At 41.2% G+C, this 16,382-nt stretch overlaps 1 protein-coding gene across 4 annotated transcripts; it reads left to right on the forward strand.

Moving 5' to 3' along the window:
- The first annotated feature begins 1,519 nt into the window (after positions 1-1,519).
- On the forward strand, positions 1,520-15,714 carry SMARCE1 (SWI/SNF related BAF chromatin remodeling complex subunit E1). 4 transcript variants are annotated; one of them, XM_088529720.1, is made up of 11 exons: positions 1,520-1,609; positions 2,286-2,336; positions 2,875-2,918; positions 5,654-5,758; positions 7,932-8,012; positions 9,143-9,274; positions 10,847-11,018; positions 13,126-13,298; positions 13,865-13,966; positions 14,464-14,674; positions 15,487-15,714. In XM_088529720.1, the coding sequence occupies exons 2-11, from the start codon at positions 2,330-2,332 to the stop codon at positions 15,696-15,698; spliced, it is 1,239 nt and encodes a 412-aa protein (XP_088385846.1). In that variant the 5' UTR covers positions 1,520-1,609; positions 2,286-2,329; the 3' UTR covers positions 15,699-15,714. The 4 variants fall into 4 exon arrangements, with proteins under 4 accessions (XP_088385846.1, XP_088385848.1, XP_088385847.1 ...); XM_088529722.1 differs by lacking the exon at positions 9,143-9,274; XM_088529721.1 differs by lacking the exon at positions 5,654-5,758 and having other exon boundaries at positions 1,521-1,609.
- The last annotated feature ends 668 nt before the right edge of the window (positions 15,715-16,382 follow it).

Below are 16,382 nucleotides of genomic sequence, written 5' to 3' on the forward strand. Positions count from 1 at the left end.
AAACTTATCTAGTGCAACTCAGTAACTCGAATAACTTGATGTTCCTAACATATTATGGAGGAATGCATGAAGTCAAAACCAGGAGCAAAACTAGGTTATATTCAGCAGCTTAACAACAATTTTCTCACCTGTTCTTCAAAAATCCTATGGATGTTAAATCGGTGAGCTGAAAAGAGGCTGATTTAGGTGATTATCTGAGGAAGTTGTGGATTCTTACATTCTTTTAATTACCAAATAAAAAACGCAGATCATCGAATTCTTCTTCAACCAGTTTTCACTGTGGTCACAAACTGGACATGGGTGAGGGCAGAGTATTTCTTTCTTCATCCACTGAAACGTGTTTAGGAAGATGGACAAACTTGTTTAAGGAAGTGTAGGCATCAAGAAATGGGCCTCACTTGCAGAAACACAAGATCCTACTCCTTTAATTAAATTAAAAACGACATATGTTTCTGCTTCCTATTTTGCCAGTAGCATTCACTGCTTGACTTTCCTTCAACTGCCATATTCACTAGATCCACCGAAATCTTCATTTAGAGGGGTCAAGATTTTCATCTTATTAGCCATATTGCAGCATTTCAGCTCCCAACTCTAGTCTTTATTTTGAATTCAGGCACTTCAACAATTGGTAGAACACTGATGTCTGAAAATGTTCACGTTCTTTGGAAATTCAGAACTGAGAGATGTACTTCTAAAAAAAAGGCTTGTATATGCAAGCTTTTCACCTCCATACATGACTCTTTTTTCACATTTCTGCAATAAACTGTTCCAGATTATTCCAAAGCTCCCTGCCTTGTTTAACTTACAATCTTTGACAACTCAGCTGCTAAGTACTACAGCTTCTCCACCCAGTTTAGTCCAAAATCTGCACAGATTTGTAACTGTTTCTCACAGCCCGTATGACCAGCCTTCACGGTGCTGCAGGCGGCTCCGCGGCCTCCTCTATCTCCTCCACGCCTTCCCTCACACCGAAACGCCTCAGTTTTCCTCACAGCATCCCAAGGGAGCGCAACCTTTGGATTAAATCCCGCGGCTGCTCCTCGTGGCGCCGCGAAAGGCGCCAAACGCGCGCGAAGCGCCAACGGTCGCGCCCTCCTCGTGCTTTGCCTGGGCATTCGCGACCGCAGATTCGCCACATAGGGACCACGCGGTAGAACCGGCCGCTCACTCCCCGCCACCGGCCGCCTCGGGCCCGTTAACGACAACGTCAGCGAGGGCCGCCGAGCCCCGGCATGAAGCAGGTGAGTGCCGGTATGGAAAGTGCGGAGGGGAACGCGAAGGCCGGCGGGCGGCTCCCCGCCCGCACCTTCCCCCGCGGCGGGCGCGGGCTGCGCCTGCGCACAGCTCCCGGAGTGCCCTTTACTCGCCGCGTGCCGCAGATTCGCCACAGCGCGCCGTGGCCTCCTTCGCTCCCGGAGGGGCTCGGGGACGCGGGGCCGGTTCCCGCCCGGCGCGGACCCTGCGGGGGAAGCGGGCAACCTCGGCGGAACCCGAGCGGCCGCTGCCGCGGTGCGGAAGCTGCGTGTGGAAAGTGCGGCGGCGCAGGCGCGGCCCGCGCTGCTGCCCAGCGCTGCGGGGAACAAAGGGAGCGCGGCCGGGCCCGGCGCCGGTGAGTCGGGAGGGCGGCAGGGCCGGGCCCGGGGAGCCGCCAGCGCCGCCGCGGGACGGGGCAGCCCGGCCTGTGGGGGCGGCTGGGAGGTGGCGGAACCGGCCCGGGCCTTCCCGGTCCCGGCCGGGAATCGCGGCGGCCGCGGGGCGCGGGCAGCGCTTCCCTCGCGGGGAGGAGGCCGCGCGGAGCGTTTTGGGGCGGAAAACCAGGTAAAAAAGAACAAAAGGCCGAAGCTCCGCGCGCGGCCGCGGGCTGCGCTGAGCAGGTGCCGCCCCCGCGGCCGCCCTACCCCGTCGTTCAGCCGGTGCGGCGGTTCCTGCTGCCTTTCACAGCCCCGAAACGGGGAACGAGGCCCTGCGCGTGGGACGCCCGGGTTCCTGGAGCAGTGTGAAGTAGTGATAAAAAACCCTGCAATTCCCAGGATAAAATTATTCCTGAGGTCCTGGTTATTCCTAAACGTGAAGATAAGGCGTGTCCTGGATCACAGCTATTTAACGCCAGATTCCTTGGAAAGCACACACCTTTTTAAGGAGCTATCACCCTCTAGTTCTTTAGAAACCTTATTTTGTCTTTATTCCAAAATTTGCTTTTTTAAAGTTATTAATTGTAATAACTGAAGTTTCAGAGATTTGGGAAAGCTAGGTATTAAATAGCATGATATTCTCTTGTTTTTCAGAATTACAAATATAATGTCAGGTGGCTGAAAATTTGCCTATCAAAATGTCAAGTAAGTTTTAAAATTTTTCTTCTTTTAATCTGTTGAACTAAAGATCTGCTTCAGCAGAACCTACCTGTGAGAACTTTATTATTCCTTGTGTAAAGAGGAATGATAGGAAGCGTAGTCATTTCTGACCAAACTCTTGGGCTCACCTCTTGCTGTTGCTGATTTCTGGCATCTCAGGTGTGAGGAGAACTTGGCCTCTTTCCTGTTTGTCTCTAAAGGTTTCAGTGTACTGTAAAATAGGAAACACTACTTTAAATGGTCAACTCTCCATGTTTTCATAGAAAATTCAAGTATCAAAGTTAACCCTAAATGGTTTGTTTTCTCTATGCTTTTGCTTACCTCCTTTTAAAATGCATTTAAATGCATTTTGTAGTCTTTAATTTTATGTCTAAATAAAAGGCTAAATAATGGGAAACCTTTGAGTCCAGGTTCTCTCTTTTTTTCTCTAAATCTTTGAGCACTGTTTGGCAGTCTGGATGCCTTAAAAAGTTCATTTGCATTTTCAAGAAAAATGTTTTTGCTTGCGTTTATCTTTCAACAGAAAGGCCATCTTATGCCCCGCCTCCTACCCCAGCTCCCGCAACCGTAAGTATAGAGATTTTTCTCATTAACGCAGATCTGGTGATACAACCTTTAATAACCTCCCACAGCAGTAACTGAAGGTGCATCAGCTTCCTGCACTGGCAACATAACTAATTGTTTCATTGGTAACATGATATGCCTTCTTTAAATCCATCTTAACACTTTTTAAAGCAAAGTGTGAAACAGTGTAAATATATATGAGCAGATTGATACACACTTAATTCTAAAACTTCATGCTCAACTTTTACCAAAGCATGGGCAAATACTGTGTGTCTTGCTTTGTTTTTTTGTATCTACTTAACTGACTTGCAGTAGAATGCAAGAACAGGGACATTTTTGGAGCAAAATTACAAAACATGGTGACAGGCTTATTCAAACTTCTTGAAATCCCTGGTATTTTGGATTCTGCATGAAAATTATTTTACTCTATGTTTTGGAAAGATACTTGCAGAAACACAAAATGTGGTCTTGAATCACGTTCAATGTGGTCAGGAAAGCACCTAAAAGCAAAGACATCCATTACAGAGCATTTGCTCTTCTTTACTACCTTGTGTTTGAGGATTACTGCATTGACAGGAGAAGATTGCACTAATCTTCTCTGCAAAAGATGCTGGTGAAATTCTTGACCAAAGGGAATTTTTGAAGGGTTTGATCCAGCAGTGTTCTCGGGGTATGAGGGATGAAAAGTTCAGGATGAGATCTAGATGAAATGTGATCCTCCACATTCATTGTGCCAGACTACATTTAAAAGGGCTTGAAAATGCTATATTGTGTAAAATGCGTGAAAATAAAATATTTTACTGCTTTTGGCCTAGTTTGTTCAGAGTTTTTTTTCACACATTTTTATATTTTTTTTTGTGAATATTAGAAAAACTGTGATGGTTTCTGCTCTTACAACTGGATTCCTCCATCAAGAACCAGGCGTACACATAGAGCACATTGATTCCCTTGGGACTTAGTGTGGCTGTGGATATTTAATGGAGTATATTGATACGGCTGTTGATATGGAGTGGGGTTTTCTTGTTTGCTTATTTTTAACTCGAGTCAGTAAGCCTTTAGAAGGGTACACGAAATTTCAGCTCTTCAGCGTGACACATATTGCCTGTTTAATAAGAATTTTGTACACTCTGTAAATTACTGCATGCACAGTGCTTGATGGTCTGTGCTCTGCTAATGCAGATCAAAAAGTGGACAGACTTTGTCTACAGCCTTTGTCTACAGCTTCTGTGAATGCCCTAAGCAAAATATGAACAGTCCTCACTCACTGCAGTATTGTATCTGTGGTAACAACTGTCTAATGTAATGATGAGTAATTCCCCTCTAATATTCACACCTGTCTGGCAGAAATATAGAATTAAGCCCACAGAGCTTGCAACTGGTTGTCGCCCAGTTTTGTTGCAGATGTAATTGAGTTTACTCAAAACCTGTTGTTGTAGTAATAGTGAACTACAGTAAAACCACAGCTTATTAAATAGCAAATGCCTATACCACAATCACAGGCACACAGGCTGCGTTAAAGAGTTTGGCAATAAAACATACACTTGAAGACTGGCTCTTAAGGAATAACTTTGTGCTTGTATGCTTAGCAATAAATAAACCATGTGTGTCCACATATGCTTGAGAACTTTGCAAGTGCATGTAGTTTAGCTTATAGGCTATTCTTGCTCCCTGTTTTATCTGTGTAGGTGTCACAGTGGTGGTTCTGGTGTTCCTGAACATACTCCTTGATTTTTTTTGGTGGGGAGGAGGGGGATAATCTATAGTAGATGCAGTAAGCAAATGATTTTAAAAGACTCTTGAGATGTATGTTTCCTATTAGGGCCAGAGTGCCTAATAAACTCCTAGAAGCACTAGAGGACACCATGAAACTTTATATAATGGAATGTTAGAACCATCACAGTCCAGATTTATATGTAGATGATGGGAAAGAAGGGATTGGAAAGAATTAAGATATCTCTACAGTACTGCAGGTGAAAACAAACGGATCCAATTCAAGAGTGAATGAAGATATGTTTACTAACTTGGATTCAGTGAAGTAGTGATCTGATAAGATTAGCTTGCAGTTTCTAACCTGTGGATTTTATTGCAGCGGTTCAACTCTGTCATTCAGCAGTCTACTTCATATCTCCTCGAATCATCATCTCCTCAGCTTTCTAATCTCATAGTTCCCTAAAATACTTAAATACTGCAGATCACCAAGAAAGTCCTCTGATATTGCTAGTGGTGCCCAGATGATGCTTTGTTTGAGAGATTCTTTCCTGTTGCTAGTATTAACGTTTGTTGGAAAGGCAGGAGGATGGCAATAAGGACAGGTGGAGATTTTTATTGTTATAGTAAATATTGGGGATTTTTGCCTAGCTGCTTGTTATGTTACTCTGTAAGTTTAATTGTACAGATATGAGAGTCTTTGTGAACTGCTTGGTAGCTTATATATTGAAGAATTTTATTAGCCCTGTGAAGGATTTATGGAATACTTGTTTCTCCAAGTTACCCACTTAATAAAACCACAAACTTTGCACAGAAACTTGTAGTGATGCTTGGCTAAAAACCCTGTTTCCTTGATAGGTTTGTATTGGAGTAACTTTTACATATTAAGAAGATACCAACTGCTACACCTCATTTGCTTGTTTAAATTCTGATTGCTTTTGCATGTCATATTGCAGTTCATTTTCATTTCTGTGTTTTCCTCGTTTGAGCTCATATCTCATTCGTGTTTTTGTCTCATTTGTTTCCATCAGCAAATGCCCAGCACACCAGGGTTTGTGGGATACAATCCATACAGCCATCTGGCCTACAACAACTACAGGCTGGGAGGGAACCCGGGCACCAACAGCCGGGTCACGGTAGGAGAATCAACTATTACATCATCCGGCAAACAACAGGAATTGACCAGAAATGGCTTTAGAGTTAGGTTCTTCTGCATCTTGGCTGCTGCCACTTTTTATAACAACAGAAATTACTTCTGATTTTTTTCCCCTCCCCTCCTTTCCCTTTCCCTGTGAAACCTTTTACAGGAAAAGTCTTCTGCTCAGTAAGAAAAAAGTGTGACATGGAAGTGCAATATGGAATCCTAAAAAGAAAGACTCTGTGGTCTTCAGTGGCCACCGAATGCTTAGGGAAAAGGTCTGCAGTGTATGAGTACAAACTATTCTTGAAGGGAGGGAGCTACTAACTTTATTGAGGCTTCTTAGCACAAACAGGAGAAGATATTTTCCCAACTGGTGAACATTTCTAGTTATTGCATCATATTACTGAGTCATGCAAGAGATGCAAGTTTTTATTCTGTACTCTGTGGGTATGAGGCAAATGGATGTTAAATCCATTTTTCAGGGAATTAATAGTGAGATGGACTCAAGTGATGTGAGAGAGGTAGCAGCTTCTTTCAAATACAGATAAAAGTTCTGAGCATTAGGGGTAGTCAGGAAAGAAAAACATGCTGTGGAAAGGGTAACTTTTTAATCACTAACACAATAGAATTAGAGTAAATCCCTGAAACTTTTAAAACACAACTAAAAAGAAAATATTCCTATAACTCTTATATTTTTAAGGTTTTTTTTTTCATGTAAAACTTTCTATCTGAAAACACCTCAATTTGGAACATGGTATAAAGAAAACTAATAAGGAATGGATGGCATTTTTGATGCGCTCTTCATCCTTATGACTCTTTTATAAACTGTCACAGAAGTTCATCTGGTTCGTTAAAACGTTTACAGGAAAGACTTGTCCTGTACCAAATGGAACATCAATACTTCTCTTTTGATAGAGAATAAATTAGGTATTGTCTAGAACTTTCATTGTTTCTGTATGTCATAAGCATATGCAGCCTTCTCTGCCATGCATATACCACTATATGTATGGTGTCTTTAAATTCCTATTAATTTAAAAGCATTGAACAATTTCCGTTAATGTTTTCCAAATCCATCTGTGCGTGTATATATGTATACATTTTGGTAATGCATATACCTCATGTACATTATTTATATCTATATGCAATTCTGTATGCATTGTTTCATAGAGCTTCATAAATTCAGTAAAACAAAGTTACCAAGAGGAGAAAATTGGAAGCCGAATACTGAACACTAGCTTCTTTGGCCAGATCCAAGTATTTGTTTAACCTATGGCCATAGTGTTGGAAAGTTTGAAACTGCTTTATATTTTCACAAAAATGGTCCCACTTAATAGAGTGAAACTCCTCACATGTGTAAGCGCTTGAAGAATGGAGGTTTTCAGACCCTGCAGTTGGACTGTAACGTCACTGTGCTACTCACCCTGCCTTATGAAGCTGTTCTCTAAGGTGCTCTGTAGCTCGAGGGGACAGGGACGGGTGGATGCAGCCACTCTCGTCAGCAGTGCTGACTGCTCAGTGTTCTTCAGGTACGAACCTAAAGGAAAATAAGAGCACACAGGGATATTCAGCCTAACTGGGACCCTTGCAGTGCAGCTTGGATACAAACAACACCCATATTGAGAGATCGCATAGCAAGGTTTTCTTTTTATATTAAGTATTAAAAAAAATCCAAAATATATTTCTATAACAAATGTGTATATGCTTGTTTGAGCAAACATTTCTAAAACATCTAGATAATTTCATGCTCTTAAAAACTTTTTCCTTATCTTCATTCCCCATCCCCAACAGGCACATTAAATTTGCCAAAACAGGTACAATAACAGTTGCTCATCAGAAGTGAGGAAAACAACATGCAGGGATTGGCATTTCCACATAAATTTCGAAATTGTGCCTTTCAGATTTACAAATATGGAGCCCCTTTGGACATCTGTCTAGTAACTGCTCTGTAAACTTAAGACATATAAGGACAAATTTAGATTGGATAAATGCTACTGTGAGGACTGCTTGTGGTACCTGTTTGCAGTTCTGGTAATTACGGGGGGTGATCTTGCTTGCTATTTGTTTATTTCCTGTTTAACTACACAAGAATGAGTGTATTCCAGAACTAGTGCATATGGAAATTGTGCAGTGATCACATTAACAAATTGATTTATCCGGTTCTTTTGTAGGCTTCCTCTGGTATTACCATTCCAAAGCCCCCCAAGCCCCCAGATAAGCCTCTGATGCCCTACATGAGGTACAGCCGGAAGGTGGGTATACAGTGCCAAGCAAGTAATAATAAAAGTTAGCGTTTGTATGTGCTAACAATTAATTGCTGTTATCTTAGTTTCAGCTTCTAAACTTTTACTTCTAACAGCCTGCACATTCTTTTAAGGGAATTTTAAAGTACAGATGCATTGCCCTTCAGAATAATGGCAGCAGTAATCTGTTCATGCAGTTGCCAGTTGCCTGGGGGGAAAAAAATTCTCTAAAATGATAATTTACTACCACTGTCTCTGCTGACAAGGATCCACCCTGCCACATTCAGAAGTTCCTGTGACTTATGACAGAACTTTTTATAAACAGAAAGTATTCCTTGTGGTAAACTGGGCTTGGTACAGTGCTGTAGCTGGACTGAAGAGTAGCAATGAGTGGACTTTGCATGTTCTCCTTCACCAACCTAGCCTGTGGCAACGTTTGCTTCGCTATTCTGTGAACCGTTTGACAGAAAGTAGGAGACAGAGACTCGTGGGGAGTCCGAAATCTGATTGGGCTTGGGGAGGGCATTTGAGCCTGTCTGCAGCAGGTGAGCCAGAAGGAAATTCTTCCACTCCTGGTAAAGTATCTTTACCAGCGTGTCTGTCTTAGGCCAAAAATCAACAACAAAAAAGGCAAGTGGCGTTCTAATCTCTCACAGCAAGAAATAACACTAGCAGCTCGCTCCTTTTGTTTTTTTCCCTATAAAGTTAGAAACATTTTTGGTGGAGTCAGAACTTGTTGGAACTCAAATTGATCAGCAAGACTGAAAAATATTTTGAAATGTTACATTCAGATCTGAAAAGCTCAGTGCTCTTTATCATAACCTACTGCTGGATGTGTTTACTCAGTAGCATTTTTTTTCCCAGAGATGCAGCGATGTGCATTTGAGAAGAGAATTGAGAGGGTTAAAGGCACTATTCTCATGAAACCAAAGCCATTTCAGCAGTTGCCCGTTTCAGTAGATGGCCTCCTACTGACCTCCTGCCCCAGAAAATAATCGAGATAGTTTAGCCAAACTCACTCCTAACTTAATCCTGTTTTTTCATGGTGGTTCCAGAAAGAACACTGAGATGACAATATAAAATGTTTAATTTGGAAGTATTTAGATATCATTAGTAAAGCTCCAGCTGTTTCTGTTAAGGTCTGGGACCAAGTGAAGGCGTCCAATCCTGATTTGAAGTTATGGGAAATTGGCAAGATTATTGGAGGAATGTGGCGAGATCTCACTGATGAAGAGAAGCAAGAGTATTTGAATGAATATGAAGCTGAAAAGGTAAATGGAAGAAATCTGGGATGTTTATTACAGCTGATTCTTCTAGGAACTGGTCTGAGAAGAAAAATTCATCTTGCCCATGCAGTGATATATATGAGGCATTCACGAGACCCCCTTATGTAACTTAAATGGAAATATGTCCTGACACGTCTTTTAAACTTTTTATTTTTTATTTTTTTAAATAACTGTACATCAACTGTGACTGGTCAGTTTTTAGACCTAATTCAAAATGAAGTTATTTATAATTGTGTCAATTTAAACTGTTTAATGAATGGATTTGATTGTACAACATCAGTGTTGAAAAGATTGTCTCAACACCAAATCCTCTTTCAAAACTGGTGCTCTGCAACTACTACTTTTGAGTCATGAACATGTCCATAAAAGAATTCCAGTCACGTAGAGATTCATTTCCAAGGTATAATCTGGTGTAACTTCATGTTGTGGCATAGTATATCCTTCCTTGATAGGAAAAAGATACCGTTTTTTAGGGTTTTCTTGCATTTGATTTGTTTTTATTGATCTTCATGACAAAAGATGACAGCTACACCTTGTCTAGCTTGGTAAGTGTTGAGGACTTTTGCAAGACTGTTACTGCATCAGCTTTCCTAAGCCACAGAGAGTAACTTACCCACTTGCTGTGTTGTGCTTAAACCTGGTAGGCATCTGAGGTTGTGCAGAACCTGATCAAACCACAGGAGCTTAGAGCTGTTTATTCAAGTCAATAGAAAAGTGCTTCAAAACCGGGTGCTCTTTTAGTTGAAACAAAAAAAAAAAATCAAGGATTTACTCTTTTTAACTTGGTAACAATGCTTAGATTGTAAGCTCCTTGGGGCAGGGGCCATCTTGATTATATTTCTGCATTCTTTAGGTAGAACGATTCAAGTTATTAAGAAAAAATAAAGAAAACACTTTTAGGTACTTGTAACAATATCGTAGAATACATCTTGCTTTTCATTGGAAACACCTCAAATCACAATACAAAATCTAAACTAGGAAAATTTTAAAGCAAGATTAATGAAAACATTTGAAAGATAAAATATTTCAAAGAAGGTGAAAATAGTGATGCAGTCCTGCTACACAAACAGTAGTCTGGCTGCAGCATTCTGTATCATCCCAGTGCAGGGATGGATCGAAACACAAAAATATCAATTACTTTGAAAACTGGTTCATTTCATATATTGGATTAAGGGAAAGAGAACTCATAATCCAAGATCTAGCTAGAACTCCAAAGAAGTATTGAGAATGATTAAATAAGAAAAATGAGTTGCCTTCAAGTGCAGTTTTTCACATCATAAGTACCTTGCTCTACAGTGTTTATTTTTTAACAAGGTTATCATAAGACTTCTCGGGTATTATGACTGAAGCATATCTAAAAACTCAGTTAGTGTTTTTAAAACATGAATGTCAATGTAATCAATTCTAATATGTAAAACTGCAAGAAGCCATTTGTGCAAAGTAATTTTGTATAAGCCAGAGGCTTCAAAATAAGTTGGTCTGTATTGAGTTGCACCTAATTATGTCAAGCCTGCAATTGTCCAATGGTGCCATCAACCGATATTGGTCACGTTTCAGATAGAGTACAATGAGTCCATGAAGGCCTACCATAACTCCCCTGCATACCTGGCCTACATCAACGCCAAGAGCCGCGCCGAGGCCGCGCTGGAGGAGGAGAGCCGCCAGCGGCAGTCGCGCATGGAGAAGGGTGAACCCTACATGAGCATCCAGCCCGCAGAGGATCCGGACGGTAAGCAGGAATTTGTTTGCACATCCAGTGAGACAGGCTCATCGTAGGACCTACGGCATAAAGAAGCAGATGCCAAACACAGGAAATGATGAGCGTATAACCTCCTCGGTGCTTAACTTGCCTCGCTTTCTATTTTAGTACTTCTTAAACTATTTTTGTGATCTCCTTTTACCTTGTGCAGCTACCAGCTGACTTTGTCATGTGCCCAAAAATTAAGAGGGCAAGAACTTCCTCTAGCCTCAACTGTGTGTGAAATACCTCTTATAGCTCAAAAGAAACCAGGCTATTTAAATCCACATAGTGGTTTTAATATGCAAACTGCAGAGTGCCTAGATGCCTGCTTTAATCCAGCTAGAGTGGAATTTTGTGCTTTATTAGCACATGCACATGATTGACACTCAGGCAGAATCCTAATAGGATCAAAAGGATCTGACATTAAACACGTTCAGCAACTTCTGTCATTCAAGATTTTTTAGAAAAGAAAAGGTTATTCTTGCTGTTGACAAGATGATGAGAAAAATCCTGAAGTTTATTTGACTTAAAGGAAATACACTCCACCCTTTGCTAGAAATTAGACTATTAAAGTTAACTTCTGCTTTTAAATTTATACTAAATGGCTGACCAAATAAACACTCATTGAAACCTGAGGGTAAAAAATGTACTCGGGCAGTTACACCCTTCCCAAAACCCCCTTCTTTTGATAAAAACATACCCTTGAGATAAGTGACAAGCAGCACTTTTCCCAGTGTGAGGCAACTGCAAAATTTCTGCACATGTGTTTGGTGCTTCCATGAGCTGTTATTTTGGGACTTTCAAACCCATTCTGCTTTACTTGGTCAAACTAACCCAAGCAGAAAAAGCTACTAACTGCTGAGTTGCATCTGTTCATACCTGGGATGAAACAGCAAATTGTTTTCTGTGACACAAATGTTGGTTTTGTCCTAGTGTGCATGTCACTAGGATCAAGAAACTTAGTGTAAAAGAAGACTTTGAGAAGACAGTAATAGAACACTGTTAAGGACAGTAATTTGCTTAATATTTACCTCTTGCAAATCTACTGTCTTCCCACTCTGTTCTCTTTTCCTTTTTAAAATTGGATACCCCAATGGGAAATGGGCCATAACACTGAAAAATACCAGGTAACTAATGAAAATGCCCTTTTGTGGTAATATTTTTGGCACGTGGTATTAGGATTCTGCTTCAGATTTTATGAAGAGATGAAGAATAATCTCCATTAGGAAAACTTCATGTAAAATAAACTCAACTTTTGGACTTTTCTATATGTCAACATTTTGGGAGGCAGTTCATACCTTTTAACTAACTGATTTAATTAGTGAAATGTGAATTATACTCAGGGGAGTGTCATCTTAACGTGTCCTCACCAATACTTAATGCTAATGAATCACTCTGGTTTTAATTCATGCTTCTTAGTCTGAGGTGATTTTCTTGAGTCTGTTTTGTAGGCAAGTTCTTGGTACCAAAACTGTAGCCTGTGTCTGATCTGGTACGTTAAAACTCTTACCTGCTCCCTTGGACAAACAGCAGGTCGCAGCATGGGAAGACTTCCATCTCTTCTATAGGGCAGAGGCTTTTGAATGCTGCTGGATATGGGAAAACAAATTTTATAGTTTTGAATGTTATTTTATTCTGCTTGAAACTGAATTTTACTTCCAAAATGAGTTCCTAGTAATATGCATAATATAATAGGACAATGTTAATCTGGTTATATAATTTAAGATTTCTTTCATTTTTTTGTCTGCAATTTAGCTTATAAGGAGACCTGCACTTGACCTGTGTTCATCTATGTACGTCTGCTTTTCTCCCAAAGTATATTCTTTACTTCAGCAACTGTTCTTTAGAGGGGGAAAAAAGTACCAAGAACAATTTCTTTTTCTAACGAAATAATTAGGATGATCTTCTTACAGTATTATAAATTACCTGTGATGATTAAGCATATGTCATACTACCTTAGGCTTTCATTTCCCTCCAGTTTAAAAAAAGCCTTTTTGATCTGGTGTACAAAGCTTATTTACACAGGAATGGCTCTTAGGCTTTAGCTGTTCATTTTGTGGAATTAAAGTAGATGCATTTAAACCTTCTGTTTCAGACTATGATGATGGCTTTTCTATGAAGCACACAGCTACAGCTCGTTTTCAAAGAAACCATCGTCTCATCAGCGAGATCCTGAGTGAAAGCGTGGTGCCCGATGTGCGCTCTGTTGTCACTACAGCTAGAATGCAAGTTCTTAAACGTCAGGTTCAATCTTTAATGGTTCATCAGGTAAAGATAAATGATACAAAAGCAGCTGAACATAATGGTGTTAGGCTGTACTCCAAGTCTCATGTCATCTGATCATCTACATGACTGTTCTTGTTGCGTGGCAGTGGCAGTTCTGCACGCTCTGGGCTTTCTTGGGAGTGGCAAGATGGGAGATTTTGCCCTCTGTGCTTTTTGTTATCCCCGAGAATTAGGTTTTTAATGTTAATTAGTCTTTTCATGTTAAGAGAATGTGTTTGAAGTGTTGTGCCCATATATCGATGGGATATATAGTATAAAAGACAACACAGAGTTTGTACACGTGAGGTACCTCCAGCTTTTCATTTGTAATACCCAGCCGTCGTGAGTTGCTGCATAAACACATTTATTATTCAGACTTTGTTAAATTTTACATGAACAACTTAGTGATTAGGTATTAGTTCAAAGAAAACCTTCTGGCATAAGGATGTTTAACGTATTACATAGGTCCATTTTAAAGTCCTGGGCTTAAACATTTTTATATGCAGCAGTGAACTCTCCCAGTACTCAGGCAGACCTCGTGCTAAGCTGCTTCTTAATTGCATTTCCAGCGTAAACTGGAAGCTGAGCTTCTGCAAATTGAAGAGCGTCACCAAGAGAAGAAGAGGAAGTTCTTGGAAAGCACAGAATCCTTTAATAACGAGCTAAAAAGGGTACAACTCTTTCACTTTTCTCTACGTGCTCTTAGGAACGTATAGTTACCCATATTTAGAAGTACTCTGTCCCACTTGTGCTTAGTTCTTGTAGAATATTCACAGCTGGATGAAAGGCAGTGTCCTAGACCGCGTGAAGTGTGTGCATCAACACCCTGATTGTGTCATGCCCCACCAGTGACCTTCAGTGGGGTGACCTTCAGTGGGTATTTGGAGACAATCCAGTGTAAGAGCCTTCGGCCTTCCCTGAATTCAGTCCAGAGCAATACAAGGAAAGTGGCCTGAAGCCATCGTGGAGAACGTACTGCTCTGTCCTTGTCTCATGCAAAATCAAGGCTTAGACTGATCATATCCTTGAGTTACCGAGCTCCTTGTATTAACCTTGTCAAATCCAAAGAATTCTGCTCCATGTACAAAGACTGAATGTACAATCGGGTTTTCATGTGTTGTTTTTCAGTGTAACTAGGATAGTCATTTTGCTTTGTTTTTATTGCTAGCTATGCAGTTTGAAGGTGGAAGTGGATATGGAAAAAATTGCGGCTGAAATCGCTCAAGCTGAGGAACAGGCTCGCAAGAGGCAGGAGGAAAGGGAAAAAGAAGCAGCTGAGCAAGCGGAGCGCAGTCAAAATAATGTGGCAGCTGAGGAGGAACAGGCAGCTAACAAGATGGAGGAGAAGAAAGAAGAGGAGAACACTCCCATGGAGACAGGTAACTGCACTTGAAGAGCAACTTCAGCAGCTTCAGAGGATCAGCATTCTATCAGTGGAACCTCACCCGAGGCAGGAGGAGTGCCCTGCATTCTTGCTGTCCATAGCAAGAAAGGCTTATTCAGCAGGATGTTAAGAATAGTTAACTTCATTTTGGTGAACACAGGTGTTTGCTTTCTTCTCATTAAACTGTTCCCTTATAAAAGGGGAGAGGAAAGGATATCACAGTACCAGTATGTAATGCTTAGTAGTACTCGGGGAAAAAAAAAAAGATTTCTGAACCTTTTCTACATCTAATTCATTTTTTAGCCATCAGTTGGATTGGAGCATATTGGGATTATATTCATGAAGAGTTCTGCTGTCCATGTCTAGCAAGGATGATGCCCTTCTTTCCATGTCCCTCTTCTAAACTGATTTACAAACTTCTTTACAGTTGTTCAGTACAGTGACATTAGAAAAAAATAATCTATTTAGGAGTGCCCCACTGTCACAGCAGCACGAGCCTAAGGGAGAGGGTACCAAGGAATCTGAGTCTGGTGTTTCTGGTTTAATGAGACACGTTGCTTTCTCGTGGCTCTACTGAGCTTTAGCAGCTGTGTTTGACTTTCAGGAAACATGGCAGGACAGTGCAAACACCCCAGGCACTGAGAGGTCTTGTAGAGCAGTGCCTGCTTCAGCACACTCTAAATGGCAGAAATAATTGCTATGAAGTAGTCAGAATTATTATGGATATCTTTGCTTCCTAAATTCTCATTGGAAAATCTAAATAAATGTGTTGGCATGTAAATAACATGGCAAAATATCTTATTGCAGAAGAGCCTCATCCAGAAGAGAGCACAGAAAACCAGCAGAATGGTGAAGAAGGAACCTCTACCCCAGATGATAAGGAGAGTGGCCAAGAAGGGGTCGATAGCACTGCCGAGGAAGGGACCAGCGATAGCAACACTGGCTCAGAGAGCAACAGTGCGACTGTTGAAGAGCCTCCTGCAGACCCTATCGCTGAGGACAGCGAGAAGAAAGAATAAATATTGACTTGTTTCATGTGTCTCTTTTTAATGAAGTACTGTTTTGAGTTCAAAATGTGCTGTACGGCTTTTGTATCTGCCTTGCCTGTATCGTTTATGTCCAAAGGATACTGGCTTTTATTAATGTGTCAGGTATCAGCATAGTAGTTTAAAAGGGTTTGTAGGGGCAAAGTATTTCTTACAAACGACAGGAAACATCTCATTCTTCAACACAGCCCTACAGTAGGGAGAGGTGTTGTTTGGGACATCTTCCCCTCAAAACATTTGTGTTGGTTTAGTTTTTACATTAGAAATGAGGCTGTTTTCTTATTGCGTGGGGCACGTTTTGCCCCTCCGTACTGACGTGAGCTGCGCGCACCAGGGCTGCCCGCGTGTCCCTCTCCTCCCGCTCCGCTTTCCTGCCTCCCTGCATCTCCGTGCCCAGCCCAACACCCTGCCTCATGTCAGGGAATGTTACACTTGTCCCTACAGAGGCTGATGACACAGGACAGCTGGAAACCATTCTGCTCATAGTTCCTGCTTTCTAGTTAGGTTACAACTTCACTAATGCATCTTTAAGTGGGCATTAGTATTGAGCAAGGCCATGTTACCCCTTTTCCTCTGGGTATAATCCAGGGCTTTTCCTCGATTCAACACCAAGTCACAGCAGTCTCATGTGTGTGTGTAATCGCTGCTGGTTCAGTT

Source organism: Tinamus guttatus, unplaced genomic scaffold (genome assembly GCF_059628265.1).
Source record: "Tinamus guttatus ecotype Peru unplaced genomic scaffold, ASM5962826v1 Tinamus_guttatus_pri_ptg000339l, whole genome shotgun sequence".
Taxonomy (NCBI): domain Eukaryota; kingdom Metazoa; phylum Chordata; class Aves; order Tinamiformes; family Tinamidae; genus Tinamus; species Tinamus guttatus.